General features: G+C 41.1%; 1 protein-coding gene across 1 annotated transcript in view; it reads right to left on the reverse strand.

Moving 5' to 3' along the window:
• Positions 1–124: 124 nt before the first annotated feature.
• ubash3b (ubiquitin associated and SH3 domain containing B) overlaps positions 125–20,438 on the reverse strand; it is a 105,428-nt gene continuing 85,114 nt past the window's right edge. Inside the window, exons 10-14 of the mRNA XM_062961383.1 lie at positions 15,970–16,062; positions 14,901–15,045; positions 13,299–13,405; positions 12,281–12,390; positions 125–6,733 (exon numbers count right to left, since the gene is read on the reverse strand). Coding sequence (XP_062817453.1) covers positions 6,596–6,733; positions 12,281–12,390; positions 13,299–13,405; positions 14,901–15,045; positions 15,970–16,062 — 593 coding nt within the window. The 3' untranslated portion in view covers positions 125–6,595. The remainder of the gene's footprint in view (positions 6,734–12,280; positions 12,391–13,298; positions 13,406–14,900; positions 15,046–15,969; positions 16,063–20,438) is intronic.

Raw genomic sequence — 20,438 nt, forward strand, 5'->3', positions numbered from 1 at the left:
AAGTACATTACCATTCCATACAGCCCAGAAAACTCACAGCAACCCAGTGATTCCAGCCAGGAAAGCCTTCGACAACACAATAAATTCAGGTGTTCGTTGGAGAAAAAGCACTCTCTGCACAGCGTTTGTGAGAAATTCTGACCACTTTCTTTTTATTGAGATCAATGTGATTCTTTTCCCTAGTGACACATTGTGGAAGATGAGCAGTAACAGAAACCAAACATAATCAGTCGCGAACTTTTTTGGGGAGAAATAATAACCGCGCCGGATCCTAACGAAAGTCTTTTAAAAGAGGCATACCATTTTCTCCCTTTTTCTTGCAAATCTCTTCAACAATAGAACAGAGCCTGGGAAAGTGTTTACACCCCATAATCCCCCAACCAGCATGTCCAAAAAGTTCAAAAACTGACTTTTCCAAGCGTCGAACTTAAGGTATGTTGCTTTATTAGCACCGGTTCCTTTAGAAAAGAAACTAAACTTTCCTCGAAAAATACTGTGAACAATCCTTCTTTTTGTTCTTTGGAGAAAGTTAACATTTAGGGGGGAAAATCCCCAAAATCATCCAAAAATAGTTTTTTTTTGTATGACATTATTGAAGGACCTTTTCTCTCCATCCCTGAATAAAACGGGTTCTTCAATGTTTTCATGCTTTCTGAGACTTTCAGAAACATTCAGTGGTATTTTACTCCCAAATAAATGTTCATAGAATATCAGTGGAAATAGCTAAGTAACCCAACTAGTTTGTTAATAAGGGAATTATATGAGAACGACCCAAGGAACAATGGTTTCGTTAATGGAAGCGTTTGGTACATTTTGTTTGCGACTCGGGCGTAACTCTGTACAGTACATTAAGTACGAATAACTTGCAAACGGTTAGTGCAAAAACACTCCTTTCCCCGACCGAAAAGCCACCTCCCCGTATTAAATATACACCAGCGACCCACATTTTGGTTTTGATTGTCATTCTTGGCTCAAAGTCCATGAAAAGTCTTTCCACAAAAAAAGCAGATCCTGGAGAAGGCATACATACGCTACGCTCGCTCGTTTTTCAGAATTTCTGTACATAGCCAAAAATAGTTTAAATTACAGCTCTCTCTCTATGTGTCTTTGTGTCTATATGGATATATATATATATTCCAAAAATACCAGCAGCAGTAACAAAATACAAACAACGCAGTTGGCTTTCCTGCTATCGTTCGCTTTATCTCCCTAACTTTGTCACTATACATCCCTGGTTAAAAAGAAATGCATTGGAAAAATGCCCTGCTGCCCTTTCCAGGTCAAATGTACGCAGTATGCTTTAAGTACGAAATATACATATTGCACACAAGTAATAATTTCCCGTCGACTGCTTCGGTTCAGTGCCTATTGGATGCTCCTTCGAAAATTTCATATTAGAGGTAATTCCATTTTATACACAAGAAGAAAGGCCTATTCACACTATACAATAATTGCGTTATGTTTCCATTGTAAACTGCTAGGGCTACATTCGATTTTTTTTAAACCCTTACTAAATTACAAATCCCAGGATTCCACAGGATGTTGCCATGGCAGTTACATTGGAATCATAGTGCTACGAGGGTTGAATGAAAAGTAATGCCTCCACCTTCGTAACTTCTCAACTGGTATGTGGCAGGTACTGGTTTGTTCAGTAGACTCTAGTCTACAGTTCCATTTGGTGGGAAGCCTTAGCATTGAATGGTTGTGTTGTTAAAGTGCAAAGTATGGAACCCTGCACAGACAGGGAAGCCTTAGCATTGAACGGTTGTGTTGTTAAAGTGCAAAGTATGGAACCCTGCACAGACAGGGAAGCCTTAGCATTGAACGGTTGTGTTGTTAAAGTACGAAGTATGGAACCCTGCACAGACAGGGAAGCCTTAGCATTGAATGGTTGTGTTGTTAAAGTGCGAAGTATGGAAGCTTGCACAGACAGGGAAGCCTCAGCATTGAACGGTTGTGTTGTTAAAGTACGAAGTATGGAACCCTGCACAGACAGGGAAGCCTCAGCATTGAACGGTTGTGTTGTTAAACAGCGAAGTGTGGAACCCTGCACAGACAGGGAAGCCTTAGCATTGAACGGTTGTGTTGTTAAAGTGTGAAGTATGGAACCTTGCACAGACAGGGAAGCCTCAGCATTGAACGGTTGTGTTGTTAAAGTGCGAAATATGGAACCCTGTGCAGACGGTCGGTCAATGCAACTTAAGCAACATGCAGTCATTGAATTCTTGACAGCAGGTGTCACCCCAAAGGAGATTATTCAGAGAATGCAAGCTGTTTATGGGGATTGTGTTGATGTTAGTCCTGTGCGTCATTGGGCGAGTAAGTTTAAAGATGTTGAGGTGGGAACATCTGACTTGCATGACAAAGAGTTAGACGTCCTGTGACAGCAAGCAACGAGTTTCACAAGCAAAAGGTTGACAGATGGATTCAGGACGATCGTCATATCACTCAGAGAGAAATTTCAAGCATAATCGGCATTTCACAAGAATGTGTGGGTCACATTATTGCTTTGCTTGGCTATCAGAAGATCTGTGTACAATGGGCACCCAGGATGCTGACACCTGAAATGAAATTGCACAGACTTGAAATTTGTCAGGAACTCCTCTCGCATTACGAGAATGAAGGTGATGCCTTTCTCCTTTGGGGTGACACATTCTGCTGTCAAAAATTCAATGATGTTGCTTAAGTCGCATTGACCGACCATCTGTGCAGGGTTCCATAATTTGCACTTTAACAACACAACCGTTCATTGCTAAAGCTTCCCACCAAATCGAACTAACTGTAGATGAGAGTCTACTGAACAATTTACGAAGGTGGAGGCATTACTTTTCATTCAACCCTTGTATAACTGCATAATGTAGATAGGCTGGAAATGTGAACTGAATTAAGCTTTCTCCAAGTTGGCCAGGGGTCAAAGCTTGGATTGGCCCTGTCATTTATCTGAATCCTACAACTTGTTGATTATCCATCCATTGTTTTTGAAAGCAATGGATGGATAATCATCATGAAACATGGATAGCGAAATGAAAGGACCGATGGTGAGAATATCTTGGGGAAGAAAGGCAATTGCTGTTTTGTGAAAAAGGATTGCACACATATTGGTCCTTCAAACATAGGAGATCTTCCCAATCTGATGTCATGTGTGACATGGCAACCGGAGCCCATCGTGTCTGGATGTTGCTAGATTGGAGAAGGTTGGAAGAAGATAACACACTTTCATTCCTTAGGAAACATTGTCTCTAAATCTTAAGTCAACTTTCTTCCATTTGTAAATGAGGACCAAGAGAACCAATGCTTTGTTCAGGCAATGCCTAGTTGTGTTCTCATTTTTATCTATGTTTTGATGTGAAATTTCTTCTGGAAGTCTTCACCTTGGCCTAGTTGCATGACATGGGAAAGTATCTCCAGATGCTTTGAGTCCAGGCTCAGCTGAGTAAGAAAGGAACTTCTCTTACATCCAAAATGAAAGGATTTGCACCATGAAGTTAGTGGTAAAGGCCAAATCCTCAAGCCCTCTATATTAATAAAAGCTTTGATGCAGACATGGAAAGATATTAGTGGCACCTCAAACAAATACTTTGGTCAACAAATTGCAAAGCTGCTTTCACCAGTTTCAGGTGATCTCATATAAAAACATAGTTTCTTCTAATACCAATGTCCCAGAAATGCACGCATAGTACTTTATTTGCACTTCAACCTCCCTTCGTATCCTGAACTCAATGGACTCATGGCCATTTTAATTCATGTAAACAGGACTCCTATTTAACAGGGATCCTGGTTTTCCTAAGCCTGAAAAAACAAAAAAGCAAAAACCTAAAGTAGATTTACTACACTTCCAACTTGAAAGCCATGGACTTCCACAGAATGCATTGGACACAATGGGAAATTACAATTAAAATAGTCTGGCACTGGGGAAAAATGTTAAGAGTTGCTCAGGAGGAATACTAGGTTATGATACTGGATTTGATGATCTGTATATATTTATTCTCTCTCATGTGGACAATTGCAGTTACAGTAGAGTCTCACTTATCCAGCACTCGCTTATCCAACATTCTGGATTATCCAATGCATTTTTGTAGTCAATGTTTTCAATATATCGTGATATTTTGGTGCTAAATTTGTAAATACAGTAACTACAACATAACGTTACTGCGGATTGAACTACTTTTTCTGTCAAATTTGTTGTATAACATGATGTTTTGGTGCTTAATTTGTAAAATCATAACCTATTTTGATGTTCAATAGGCTTTTTCTTAATCTCTCCTTATTATCCAACATATTCGCTTATTCAACGTTCTGCCGGCCCGTTTATGTTGGATAAGTGAGACTCTACTGTATTGGAAACTTTCATTTTGTAGATCCAAGTATCTCCCAGCTAACATGGGTAGATTCTGGGAGCTGTAATTTTAAAAATTATTTCCAATGACCCTTTAGGAACAATGAAGATAAAGCTCGTCAAACACAACCATGATTTGGTAACCTGAATAAAACATCCAAGGCTGTGTTGTTGTATATTCATTCAGTCACTTCTGACTCATTGTGACCTCATTGACCAGTCCATGCCAGAGCTCCCTGTTGGCCGTCGACACCTTCAGCTCCTTCAACATCAAGGATAACATCCATCCATCTTTGCCCAACATCATTGTCTTCTACAAGCTTTCTTGTCTTCTCATGATGTGGCCAAAGTACTTCATCTTTGCCTCCAATATCCTTCCCTCCAGAGAGATGTTGACCAATATCTCCTGGAGTATGGACTGGTTGGATCTTCTTGTGGTCCAAGGCACTCTCAGCATTTTCTTTCAAGACCACAGTTCAAAAGTGTCTATCTTCCTTCGCTCAGCCTTCCTTATGGTCCAGCTCTCGCATCCATAGGGGAATACCATTGTTTTAACTATGCGGACTTTCATTGCCAGTGTGATCTCTCTACTCTTCACTATTTTATTGAGGTTGGTCATTGCTCTCCTCCCAAGAAGGAAACATCTTCTGATTTCCTGGCTGTACTGACGAATAATCATGAAGAGCTTTTCCTTACATGAAGAACTGAGAATGTCCATGGTGCACATAGATATAGTGCAACTCAAGGCAGCAGTACATGGATCAGTGTTGGTCCATGAACTATTGGCTGCTGGTCCACAGGAAAGCGAGGAACAACCAAACAACAAAACAAGCTTAAAGATGAACTTAAAACTAACCAAAAACAATTTGGTATAAACACTGACATCTGGAAAGCCCTGGTCCTTGAGCGTTCTAAATGGAGGTCAACTGTCACCAACATTGTGATGGATTTTGAAGAGGAACAAATAGAGGATGAAAGGGAGAAATGTGCCGAGAGAAACAAGCAAACCCTTGTTGGGACCACCTTCCATCTGAAAATGTGTTCTCACTATGAAAGAACATGCAGATCCAGAACAGGTCTCCAAAGTCACTTATGGAGTCACCACCAAGACTCTATCCTTGGAAGACAATCAAACCTGGCCACAAGGTATCACCTATGATGATGATGATGATCTGACTCTGTTGCTCTGATCTTTAAGAAAAGAAACACCTGCTAAGAGTAAACATGGCTCCTTAACAGTCCTAGTCCATGGTGCTGCACATCTTGGAAAGGAAAACAGAAACACGAAAAGAAGTGGTGAACATAGCTGGCACCAGTGGTTCATAGGATTGAGTAGTTGCCCAGGACCGAAACCATGAAGCCCATCAACATCACCATTTTGGTTATCGTGGGACACTTGTGAGCATGCTCATTCATGGTGAGGGTGAATGTGGCAATATAGACCCAAGACCACACTCGGCAACTCCATGTGCCTTCAGAAACACAGTGTTTTGCTAACATGGTTGAAGGTCATCAAGTGCGGAGAAGTTGAAATGACGTGGGAACCAGCCCTTCAGTTCTAAATTTGGTTCCCACCAAGACCTCCCTTTTGTCGTTTAAATATATATATATCACACACTTCAAATGGAAATAAACGTGGCACGTGATCCTACGCTAGGCTCGACAAGAACACGGCCCTATTTTCCGCCACGATATCTGGGAGGCAGAGCGGGATCTTGCAGAACGGAGGTATAATAATGTAGCTAAAGATGACGTTGGGCCATTTGTGTCTGCGCTACCCAAAATGCCACAGAACAAAATGGCACAGTTCAATTCCATTAAAAATAAGAGACCAACGAACAACACAATTCCACAATTTAGAGCGCATCCTAATTGTGACTAACGTTACGCAGAAGGCAGTGAAGACTGGTTTTCCTCCTTGGAGCTTCATTCAAGGTGTTTTGTGTGTGTGTGTTTGTTAAAAAATCATATATTAAAGCTCAGTAGCTTACGTCACAAAGACATTTCTGCTGGACAGAAGCCTAGAGACCGAGTGAGAGGGTGTTTGGAGCACATGAATATTTGTCCACGATCCAAGCATGCGTCTACACTGACCTATTTTTTTTTCCTAGACGCACAAACACCACTCTGTGGAAGATATGCTAGAGGGTTATTTTTTAAATCCATCGAGAGGGTTATGAATAATGTCCTCCTCTGTCAGTAATTTAAAAAAGAAGACGAAGACGTTCCAATCTTGCACTACAGTCGTGTCTTTCCATCTTATTCCTGCAGTAAAGTTTCTCTCCAGTTAAAGCCGCCGGTTGGTCCGTGAGTAAGCGGAAGGATCGGGGGGTCCGTCAGTTGCCACAAACCCGTGTCGCCAAGTTCTTCACAGCAACAAAAGCCCAAATATGGAATCTGCAGGGCGAAGGAGAAAACAAGAGAAATATCTCCGTGTTCCTCAGCCTTTGGTCATTCAGTTTCTCAAATCTCTGAGCATTGGGCAAGCTGGCCAAGGCTGAGGGAAACTCAAATCCAAGGCTGAAAAACCATTCAAGAAATATGTGAATACATACTCTTTGAAAGAAAAGTAGGAATGTTTCCAGGGAAGTCAATGAACACAAGTATAATACAAATCCTTGGCCTATTGGGAGAATTATCCTACTGGCTTCCAACTCAGATATTCTGAGAAGCACTGAGGTCCATCTACATCTATCTATATAAAATGATAAAGTTGTTTGCGCAGTGACTATAACAACAAAACTAAACATCCCAGAAATACGAAATTTGGCAACACAATGCAAAAGGCTTGCCTCCAGGTTACAACAACACAACCACACCACAAAACCACAATCCAGACCCACAAAACTCACAACAACGCATCATGCGATAACAACACAACTAAACGCCCCAGAAATACAAAACTTGGCAACACAATGCAAAAGACTTGCCTCCCAGTTGTAACAACACAACCACACCACAAAACCACACAGGACCCACAAAACTCACAACAACGCATCGTGACTATAACAACACAACTAAACGCCCCAGAAATACGAAAATTGGGAACACAACGCAAAAGCCTTCCCTCCAGGTTGTAACAACACAACCACACCACAAAACCACAATCCGGACCCACAAAACTCACAACAATGCATCGTGACTATAACAACACAACTAAACGCCCCAGAAATACGAAACTTGGCACACAACTAAACGCCCCAGAAAAATAAAACTTGACAACACAACACAAAAGCCTTGCCTCCCAGTTGTAACAACACAACCACACCACAAAACCACAATCCGGACCCACAAAACTCACAACAATGCATCGTGACTATAACAACACAACTAAACGCCCCAGAAATACAAAACTTGGCACACAAGTAAACGCCCCAGAAATAAAAAACTTGACAACACAACACAAAAGCCTTTTCTCCCAGTTGTAACAACATAACTACACCACAAAACCACAATCCGGACCCACAAAACTCACAACAACGCATTGTGACTATAACACAACTAAACGCCCCAGAAATACAAAATTTGACAACACAACGCAAAAGCCTTGCCTCCCAGTTGTAAGAACACAACCACACCACAAAACTACACTGGACCCACAAAACTCACAACAACGCATCACGACTATAACAACACAACTAAATGCCCCAGAAATATGAAACTTGGCAACACAACATAAAAGCATTCCCTCCCTATTGTAACAACACAACCACACCACAAAACCACAATCCGGACCCACAAAACTCACAACAGTGCATCGTGACTATAACAAAACAACTAAACGCCCCAGAAATACAAAACCTGGCACACAACTAAACGCCCCAGAAATACAAAACTTGACAACACAACACAAAAGCCTTTTCTCCCGGTTGTAACAACACAACTACACCACAAAACCACAATCCGGACCCACAAAACTCACAACAACGCATTGTGACTATAACAAATACAAAATTTGACAACACAACTCATCCACCTCCCCAATCCCTACATTCACACTTGGCCTCCAAAAAAACAATTACAATAATAACAATGACAACAACAACAATAAGAATCAACACCATCACAGGCAAGAAACAGCCAGGCACTGAGGCTGAGAGGCCAGTCAGTGCTACACTGGGCCTCCAAAAAAAATACAGTAGCATCTAACTTATCCAACCTTCATGACCACAACAACAACAATAATAAACACCTACACAGGCAAAACAAAAAAAGGACTATTGTACCACAATAAAAATATAAACCGCACTCAGCAGAATCAGACATTACAACTAACAACAAACCAAAGACAACAGGGATCTCAAGCAATTATCAATCAACACAAAAATTGAAGAAGGTAACAGACTTCAAATACTACTACTAATGTGAGTATAAAGAAGGTGGAGGTCACAGCATAAATACAACCTAATGTAGACTGACCAACACCACCAGACTAAGCCACAGCAACGCGTGGCCGGGCACAGCTAGTCTATATATATAAAATGATAAAGTTGTTTGCGCAGTGACTATAACAACACAACTAAACGCCCCAGAAATACGAAATTTGGCAACACAATGCAAAAGGTTTGCCTCCAGGTTACAACAACACAACCACACCACAAAACCACAATCCAGACCCACAAAACTCACAACAACGCATCATGCGATAACAACACAACTAAACGCCCCAGAAATACAAAACTTGGCAACACAATGCAAAAGCCTTTCCTCCCAGTTGTAACAACATAACCACACCACAAAACCACACAGGACCCACAAAACTCACAACAACGCATCGTGACTATAACAACACAACTAAACGCCCCAGAAATACGAAACTTGGCAACACGATGCAAAAGCCTTCCCTCCAGGTTGTAACAACACAACCACACCACAAAACCACAATCCGGACCCATAAAACTCACAACAACGCATCGTGACTATAACAACACAACTAAATGCCCCAGAAATACGAAACATGGCACACAACTAAACGCCCCAGAAATATAAAACTTAACAACACAACACAAAAGCCTTTTATCCCGGTTGTAACAACACAGCCACACCACAAAACCACAATCTGGACCCACAAAACTCACAACAATGCATCATGACTATAACAACACAACTAAACGTCCCAGAAATACGAAACTTGGCACACAACTAAAAGCCCCAGAAATATAAAACTTGACAACACAACGCAAAAACCTTGCCTCCCGGTTGTAACAACACAACCACACCACAAAACCACAATCTGGACCCACAAAACTCACAACAATGCATCATGACTATAACAACACAACTAAACATCCCAGAAATACGAAACTTGGCACACAACTAAACGCCCCAGAAATATAAAACTTAACAACACAACACAAAAGCCTTTTCTCCCGGTTGTAACAACACAACCACACCACAAAACCACAATCTGGACCCACAAAACTCACAACAATGCATCATGACTATAACAACACAACTAAACGTCCCAGAAATACGAAACTTGGCACACAACTAAAAGCCCCAGAAATATAAAACTTAACAACACAACACAAAAGCCTTTTCTCCCGGTTGTAACAACACAACCACACCACAAAACCACAATCTGGACCCACAAAACTCACAACAATGCATCATGACTATAACAACACAACTAAACGTCCCAGAAATACGAAACTTGGCACACAACTAAAAGCCCCAGAAATATAAAACTTGACAACACAACGCAAAAACCTTGCCTCCCGGTTGTAACAACACAACCACACCACAAAACCACAATCCGGACCCACAAAACTCACAACAATGCATCATGACTATAACAACACAACTAAACGCCCCAGAAATACGAAACTTGACAACACAACACAAAAGCCTTTTCTCCCGGTTGTAACAACACAACTACACCACAAAACCACAATCCGGACCCACAAAACTCACAACAACGCATCATGACTATAACAACACAACTAAACGTCCCAGAAATACGAAACTTGGCACACAACGCAAAAGCCTTGCCTCCCAGTTGTAGGAACTCAACCACAACACAAAACCACAATCCGGACCCACAAAACTCACAATAACGTATCATGACTATAACAACACAACTAAACGCCCCAGAAATACAAAACTTGGCAGAACAATGCAAGAGCCTTGCCTCCAAGTTGTAACAACACAACCACACCACAAAACCACACTGGACCCACAAAACTCACAACAACGCATCATGACTATAACAACACAACTAAACGCCCCAGAAATACGAAACTTGGCAACACAACACAAAAGCATTCCCTCCCGATTGTAACAACACAACTACACCAGAAAAGCACAATCCGGACCCACAAAACTCACAACAATGCATCGTGACTATAACAACACAACTAAACACCCCAGAAATACAAAACTTGGCACACAACTAAACGCCCCAGAAATACAAAACTTGGCAACACAACACAAAAGCCTTGCCTCTCAGTTGTAACAACACAACCACACCACAAAACCACAATCCAGACCCACAAAACTCACAACAACGCATTGTGACTATAACAAATACAAAATTTGACAACACAACTCATCCACCTCCCCAATCCCTACATTCACACTTGGCCTCCAAAAAAACAATTACAATAATAACAATGACAACAACAACAACAATAAGAATCAACACCATCACAGGCAAGAAACAGCCAGGCACTGAGGCTGAGAGGCCAGTCAGTGCTACACTGGGCCTCCAAAAAACAATACAGTAGCATCTAACTTATCCAACCTTCATGACCACAACAACAACAATAATAATAAACACCTACACAGGCAAAACAAAAAAAAGACTATTGTACCACAATAAAAATATAAACCGCATTCAGCAGAATCAGACATTACAATTAACAACAAATCAAAGACAACAGGGATCTCAAGCAATTATCAATCAACACAAAAATTGAAGACGGTAACAGACTTCAAATACTACTACTAATGTGAGTATAAAGAAGGGTGGAGGTCACAGCATAAATACAACCTAATGTAGACTGACCAACACCAGACTAAGCCACAGCAACGCGTGGCCGGGCACAGCTAGTCTATATATATAAAAGGGTAATGAAATTTCGGCCTAGGACAAAACAACAAAACTACACATCCCAGAAACACTAAACTTGGCAGCACAACCCCTCATCCATGCCTCTATGTTCATACAACAAAAAGAAAAGAAAAACCAAGTCCTAATTAGAGGGAGAGGAATAATTGTTTTTATCCAATTGCTGCCAGGTAGAAGGCTATGCTCTGCCCACTTGGTCTCCTAGCAACCCACTCAACCCAAGGGACAGGCAGAGTTAGGCCTCACATAGGCCTCTTCCACACTGCCTATAAAATACAGATTATCAGATTTTAACTGGATTATATGGCAGTGTAGACTCAAGGCTCTTCCACGCAGCTATATAACCCATTTATAATGGACTTAATGTCAGGGGAAAAGCTTTACCCTTTACCTTAACTACCACCAATTCCTCAATATTTTATTTCCCATACCACCATACTCAAGGCCCTTCCACACAGCTATATAACCCATTTATAATCTTATATTATCTGCTTTGAACTGGATTATCTTGACTCTACACTGCCATATAATCCAATTCAGTGTGCATTTTATCCAGCTGTGTAGAAGGGGCCTCATGCTTCGCCACAGCAACGCGTGGCCGGGCACAGCTAGTTACCATATAATACACTTTGGAACTGCATTATATGGTTAGCGTAGACATATAAATGCAGTTTATTTTATTGTGTCAGAAGCGACTTGAGAACATACTGCAAGTCGCTTCTGGTGTGAAAGAATTGGCTGTCTACAGAGACGTTCCCCAGGGGAGGCTTCTCTCATGCCTTCACAAGCTAGAGCTGACAGACGGGAGCTCACCCTTTTTCGCAGATTCGTACTGGCAGCTTTGAACAAAAGCACAAAAGCTTTGTTTTGCTTACCTTTCTGACCATCTGTACAAAGTCCTTGGCGTTTTGGGGCGACAGTCCTTGGAGCTGGCAGGTACAGGCCTCCAGCGATGAAGCATGAGCCACTATCAAAACATTCGCCCCTGAAGAAGAGACAGATAAAACGCAAGATGGTATTTGGCACGCACAATTAAATCTATATATTGGTACAGGGGTCCCCAAACTAAGGCCCGGGGGCCGGATGCGGCCCATCGAAGCCATTTATCCGGCCCCCACGGCACAAGGTCATAAGGGAGTTGGGCTAAATGACCCAAGGGGTCTCTTCTTCTCTTACAACAATTATTATTATTATTATTATTATTATTATTATTATTATTATCATTATCATTAACATTAAGGCTGGGTGGCCATCTGTCAGGGGTGCTTTGCTTGTGCTTTTGGTGCACAGAGGCAGAAGGGGGTTGGACTCTGGCCCAAGAGGTCTCTTCCAACTCTCTTTATTATTATCATCATTATTGTTATTATTAACATTGAAGCTGGGTGGCCATCTGTCAGCGGTGCTTTGATTGTGCTTTTGGTGCCAGAGGCAAAAGGGGGTTGGACTTAATAGCCCAAGGGGTCTCTTTCAACCCTCTTTTTTATTATTATTGCTGTTATTATTATTATTACTATTGAGGCTGGGTGGCCATCTGTCAGGGGTGCTTTGCTTGTGTTTTCGGTGCACAAAGGCAGAAGGGGATTGGGCTCAATGGCCCAAAGGGTCTCTTCCAACCCTCTTTTTATTATTATTGCTATTATTATTATTATTATTATTATTATTATTATTATTATTATTATTATTATTATTATTATTATTATTATTGCTCGGTGGCTAACTATAGTCCGGCCCTCCAACGGTCTGAAGGATTGTGAACTGGCCCCCTGTTTAAAAAGTTTGGGGACCCCTGTACTAGTACATTTTGGAGATCTTGGTCGAGAGAAAACCAACCAATAAATCCAGCCTTGGAAGACTGTGATCTACTGCAAAGCGGGTTGTATTTTAAATACTTGCCTTTGGCTTTACATTCGCTGAGGATCTCTTTCGTTACTTGATAGCTTCTGCTGATGTACGTGTCATACGGCTCCGAAATACCTAACTTGCTTACAGGTATATGAGGTCTGTGGGGGGCACACAGGTACAGAGAAAATGAAAGAGGAGAAAAGGAACTAAATATATCGAGATTATTAAGGACAATAATGGAAAACAAGCAAGTCTTGGCACTGGACTCCACTCCCTTCAGGGCACTATCTACTCTGCCCTTTGATGCAGTTTGAAACTACATTATAACGTCAGTGTTGACTCATATAATGCAGTTAAATTACATTATATGAGCTAGACTGACCATATAATGTAATTTTAAAGTGCATTATATGGCAGTGTAGATTGGAACCAAGTCAGCTGTTGACTTGTGCTTCTTGAGTCTGATTATCTGGCATTTTCTCCTATATATGACCAATGGCTGATCCCAATTACAGCAGTCTCATTGAAACAATGGACTTGTCTAAGGGCCGAATTACCATTCATCAATGTAGCAAATAGATCTACTTTTGCTGGAATTAGCACTCGGACTATAGGGGCCGGGCTGTGGCACAGCTGGTTAGTAGCCAGCTGCAATAAATCACTACTGACCGAGATTGTCATGAGTTCAAAACCAGCCCGGGTCGGAGTGAGCTCCCGACCATTAATAGTCTATCTTGCTGTTGACCTACGCAGCTCGAAAGACAGTTGCATCTGTCGAGTAGAAAATTTAGGTACAGCTTTATGCGGGGAGGCTAATTTAACTTTATGACACTTTAAAACCTTCCAGCAGTGTGCAGAATAAGGAAGTACCCCATCAAGGACTCGGTGTCACAAGTGGATGGTGAAGCAGCAGCTCCCCCTGTGGTTGGAATCAAGCATACCCTCATGAAGCCGGAAGCTTGAAATGTTAAATTGTCTCTGTGTCTTTCTATATATGTCACTAGCTGTGCCCGGCCACGCGTATGGGAAAGAAAATATTGACGAATTGGTGGTAGTTAAGGTAAAAGGTAAAGGTTTTCCCCTGACATTGAGTCCATTATAAATGGGTTATATAGCTGTGTGGAAGGGCCTTGAGTCTACACTGCCATATAATCCAGTTAAAATCAGATAATCTGTATTTTATAGGCAGTGTGGAAGAGGCCTAAGTGAGGCCTAACTCTGCCTGTCCCCTGGGCTGAGTGGGTTGCTAGGAGAGCAAGTGGGCAGAGCTTAGCCTTCTAACTGGCAGCAATTGGATAAAAACAATTATTCCTCTCCCTCTAATTAGGACTTTATTTTTCTTTTCTTTTTGTTGTATGAACGTAGAGGCATGGATGAGGGGTTGTGCTGCCAAGTTTAGTGTTTCTGGGATGTGTAGTTTTGTTGTTTTGTCCTAGGCCGAAATTTCATTACCTTTTTATATATATAAATATGTCTAATGACATTGAATGTTTGCCATGTATATGTGCATTGTGATCCACCCTGAGTCCCCTTCGGGGTCAGAAGGGTGGAATATAAATCCTGTAAATATATAAATAAATTTTAGATTGCTGTGCCCCATTTGCACAAGAATCGAAAACAAAAGGAGGTTAATACTGAGCCAGTTTTCCTTACCTATATGTTGTGTCAACACTCAAATTGGCCGCAGCTAAATCCATAGGAGGGATCCAAGCGGGCAGGGAACTCCCAGAGACCCATTTTGTCCACTCAAATAAACCCGGCTCAACTCGAATCTTCAGGCTGTTCTCTTGCTGCAAACCTACAACATCGAGAATTAAAATAAGGGTCCATCAAGGGAGAAATCCATTCACATCTAAGCAGGGTTCAAAGAGCTGCATTGAATCGAGTCCTGAAAAACTCAAATCAATTGGATATAGGTAAGTGAGGGACCAGCAATTCTTATTATTTCATTTAGTCTAATTTCATCAGACTGAACCACAATAGATGCCCTCTGTGTTACCTATACAGAGAAACTACTTCAAATCCTGTTTGTAACCGGATTGATAAGCAAAGCACCTGTATGCTGAATACATGAAGTCTGTGAGTAAACCAACTATGTTACTTTTAAAGAAGTCTGCTTATTTTTGTCTCTTGAGAGCATGATTTAAAGGCAAATACATTTTAAGGGAGAATAGATGTTTTGAGGCAACTAAAAGCACACTTCTGAAACTCTGCCATATATATATGTTTTGCGCATTGGCATATCTTTGTCCCTAACAGTTTAACAGCTGAGAAATCTGATTGCCTTGCATGAATGCCATTTTCCACAAGGTTGTGACTCATAAGAGGTCATGCTTCATACCAAGAGGTTGTGGCATCATTTTTCAAGAGGTTATGACCTCTAACAAGGCCATGCCTTTCCAAAAATAATAAAATCTCCAAAACGTTTTGGAGACTTTCATTTTCCAAATCCTCCGACTTTATCTTGCCAGCACAATTGAGATAAATGTTTCACATGCACAAAATATATGAAAAAAGAGGAACACTTCACATTCGTGCAACTCCAACCATAGGTTTTGTGTGACCTTTGGGCGCAAATGTTTGTGCATCCAATGTTACTGTGCTTCTACCCCCTTTCCCATTCAATACTGTTGGCTAATGACACGAGACACAATTCCTTTTTATAAAGTCAGAGACCCAGGCAACATGAACAAGCCCAGCTGCTTTGCGGACCTTTTCTTACCTTTCAAAATATAGTGTGCCGTCTGTACGCAGCGTAGCGACGGGGAGCAATAGATGTGGTGGATGATGGTGTTGCTTTCCAGAAGAGCCTCACCTAAATCAAAGCAGATTCAAAATAGGGGTGTAATATTTCTGCAAGAAAGATGGGCTTGTCGGTGGTGCACAGATCATATGCGCCCTTGCTTTCTGTGTGTACTGCAGTTCCTCTCCTATCTCTGCTCAAGTTCTCTGCCCCGGGAATAAATATCTCGGATTTTGATCGATCACATTGATAACAACAACAACAACAACAACAACAACAACAACAACTTTATTCTTGTATCCGGCCGCCATCTCTGCCCTGGGAATAAATACCTCAGATTTTGGATTGATCAGGTATGATGATGATGATGATAATAATAATAATAATAATAATAACAACAACAACAACTTTATTCTTGTATCCGGCCGCTTACACAGGGACTACCCCAAAACAACAACATAGCATGACATACAATAGTAATTGAAACAGTAATTTAAAACAATAAAACAATTTAAAACAATATAACAAAGGTATAAACAACATAACGTTCCAGGGATAATACTTCTGGAACATGGCCATGCAGCCCAGAATACACACAACAACTCAGTGGCCCACCAATGTTTAGAGCACTGTCTCAGGACTCATCTACAGTATACTGCCATATAATGCCATGTAAACTCATAGGAGCCTCCTATGAGCTGCTGAACTTGCTGACTAAAAGGTCAACGGTTTGAATCCGGGGAGAAGAGTGAGCTCCCGCTGTTAGCCCCAGCTTCTTCCAACCTAGTAGTTCGAAAACATGCAAATGTGAGTAGATCAATAGGTACCGTTCTGACGGGAAGGTAACGGCGCTCCATGCAGTCATGCCGGCCACATGACCTTGGAGGTGTCTACGGACAACGCCGGCTCTTCGGCTTTGAAATGGAGATGACCACCAACCCCCAGTTGGACATGACTAAACTTGGCATGAAATATACTGTACAGTCTCATCTTTTCCTGAACATGGTCTATGTTACCTATGACATTATTGACCCGAATTGGAAGCTGCTGTTGATTTTATTGATGGTTATTTTTTTAAATGTAAATTTTATTTTTTGTGTAATAATGTGTTTTTATATTGTTATGTATTGTATTTCTGTATCTTTGCTGTAAACTGCCCTGAGTCCCTTCTGGGAGATAGGGCAGTATATAAATAAAGATGATGATGATGATGATGATGATGATGATGATGATGATGATGATGATGATGATATCAGGGGCAAACCTTTACCTTTATCTTTACCTTAGTGTTGTTAAACTGCATTATATGAGTCTACACTAGGCATGTGCAAACTTGGGCCCTCCACGTGTTTTGGAATTCAACTCCCACAATTCCTAACAGCCTCAGGGCCTTTCCCCCCTCAGGTGCTTAATTTTGATAAATACATAAATATAAATATCCTGTGATGGGGTAGCAATAGTGGCTAAAGGCCTGCAGGTGGCACTCATGTTATTCATATTGCATTTGATGTCTGTGCCTCCAAGACCCCATCTTACACAGTCACATATTACAGCAGGGGTCCCCAAACTAAGGCCCGGGGGCCAGATGCGGCCCTCCAAGGTCATTTACCTGGCCCCCGCCCTCAGTTTTATAATATAATATTTTTATATCATTTTAATAATATAATATATTGTATATACATATAATATTGATAATAATATCATAATATTATACAATATAATAGTAATAATAATACCATATAATATGAATTATATGTTATATATCACATATAATATTACAGTATAGTGGTATAGTTATAGTAATATATAATGGTAATATTGTGCTATGCTAATAATATAATATATTGTATTGCATACAGCTGCTCTGAGTCCCCTTCAGGGTGAGAAGGGCGGGATATAAATGTAATAAATAAATAATTTTAGACTTAGGCTTGCCCAAAGTCTGAAATGACTTGAAGGCACACAACAACAATCCTAATTAACCTGACTATCTCATTGGCCAGAAGCAGGTCCACATTTCCCATTGAAATCCTGATAGGTTTATGTTGGTTACAATTGTTTTCATTTTTAAATATTGTATTGTTCTTTCATTGTTGTTGTTGTTTTGCACTACAAATAAGAGATGTGCAGTGTGCATAGGAATTTGTTTATTTGGTTTTTTTTTCAAAATGATAATTCGGCCCCTCCACAGTCTGAAGGATTGTGGATCGACCCTCAGCTTTAAAAGTTTGAGGACCCCTGTATTACAGGTTACCAAAGCAGAACATCCACATTATCTGATTTGGATCATCTTAGTCTACGCTGCCATATAATCCACTTCAAAGCAGATAATGTGGATTTTATACAGTGGTGTAGAAGGGCCCCAAGTCTTCTCTGGACTTAGGGTGACCTCATAGATTTCATAGGGTTCCTTTAGACAAGGAATACACAGAAGTAGTTTTTCTTGTTCCGTCCGACTTCCTAAATGATGGGGTTGCCAGATTTAACCTGCCTCAATTTCATAGGAAGTTTATTTGCAATTATAATGATAGCTCATTCAGTAGCTCAGCCAGTCCATTCAAAGCACCTTTCCTCTGGGTGGATCTTTGTCTTGACTCTAACCCAAGTCAAAAAAGGAGCACAATCAAAACCCTGACAGACCGTGCACAAAGAATCTGCGAACCTCAAATCCTCCAAGGTGAACTAAACCACCTAAACTGGGCTCTACAGGCCAATGGAGACTCCACCACAGACATCAGAAGAGCTGCAAGGCCAAGAACAAGCCATGAGAGTCAAGACAAAGATCCACCCAGAGGAAAGGTGTTCTTACCAGACATCAAGGGAACCACTGACCGCAAAGGCAAACTGATGAAGAAGCACAAGCTACAAACTATCTACAGACCCACAAAGAAAATCCAACAAATGCTACGGTCAGCAAAAGACAAGAGGGATCCTCTCTCCTCTGCAGGAGTCTACCGGATACCATGCGGCTGTGGACAAGTCTACAGAGGGACCACCAAACGCAGCTTTGTCCAAACAAGAGTCAAAGAACATGAAAGGCACTGCAGACTAATTCAACCAGAGAAATCAGCCATAGCAGAGAACTTGATGAACCAGCCTGGACACAGTATATTATTTGAAAACACAGAAATGCTTGACCACTCCAACAACTATCATGTCAGACTACATAGAGAAGCCACTGAAATCCACAATCATGTGGACAACTTCAACAGAAGGGAGGAAACCGTGAAAATGAACAAAATCTGGCTACCAGTATTAAAAAACTCTAAAATCAAAACTGTAGATGGGAAGCAACACTCTGAGGGCAGAGGAGCCCCAAGGACTGCTAATGACTGAACAAAGGATGCCCCTCAGGCAAGAGACAAACCTTTCCAGTGCTAATCAGGGTGATTAACTGAAACATTAATGCTAGCTTCCAACTGACAAAAGACTCTTGTCACACCCTGGACTCTCCACAGATATATATTTTTCCTTACTTTGCCTAGTTTATCCATTGTTCACAACCTCTGAGGATGCCTGCCATAGATGTGGGCGAAACATCAGGAGAGAATACTTCTGGAACATGGCCACACAGCCCGAAAGACATACAACAACCCTGTGATCCTGGCCATGAAAGCCTTCGACAACACATTGAGAGAAATCTACCCCTTGGAAGGGATATCAACTCCTGGAAGAGTTATCATGGGGAAAAGGTGTCTGCACTGAAGCTTTATCACCAGTCTTTGTTACCACAACAAGCCAATTTTTACAGGGACAGAACAGGGGCACAGACAGCAAAACAAACACCACAGGGGTGTTAACCACAATGTTAGCCAAAGCTAAAACATATATGTTTTTTGGCTGGAGTTACACTTTAAAAAAGTTCCCATTCCGACTTACAAACTAATTCAATTTAAGGACAAACCTATAAAACATACCTTGTTCATAACTTGGAGACTGCCTGTATACTATAATACCCTGTTTCCCCTAAAATAAGACATCCCCGGAAAATAAGACCTAGCAGAGGTTTTGCTGAATTGCTAAATATAAGACCTCCCCTGAAAGTAAGACCTAGCAAAGTTTTTTGTTTGGAAGCAGGCCCAGCGCCTGCCAAACAAAACACCAGAGCATGCAAGATTGGTAAATGTACATACCAGTTGTACATGGAAATAATGGTAGTAACAAGAAATTCTTGACAGGAGTCACAGTTTGTCTGGTTTGGTCATGCTGGTTTGTGATGACAACTACTGTACAGTATATAATAAATGTTCAATTTTTTTGTTCAACAATAAATGTGAATTCTTCTTCATGGAAAAATAAGACATCCCCTGAAAATAAGACCTAGCACATCTTTGGGAGCAAAAAATAATATAAGACACTGTCTTATTTTCGGGGAAACAGGGTCGTAAAGGTAAAGTTTCTTCCCGTGACATTAAGTTTGGTCATGTCCAACTCTGGGGGTTGGTGCT

This window comes from Anolis carolinensis, unplaced genomic scaffold (assembly GCF_035594765.1).
Source record: "Anolis carolinensis isolate JA03-04 unplaced genomic scaffold, rAnoCar3.1.pri scaffold_8, whole genome shotgun sequence".
Lineage (NCBI taxonomy): Eukaryota > Metazoa > Chordata > Lepidosauria > Squamata > Dactyloidae > Anolis > Anolis carolinensis.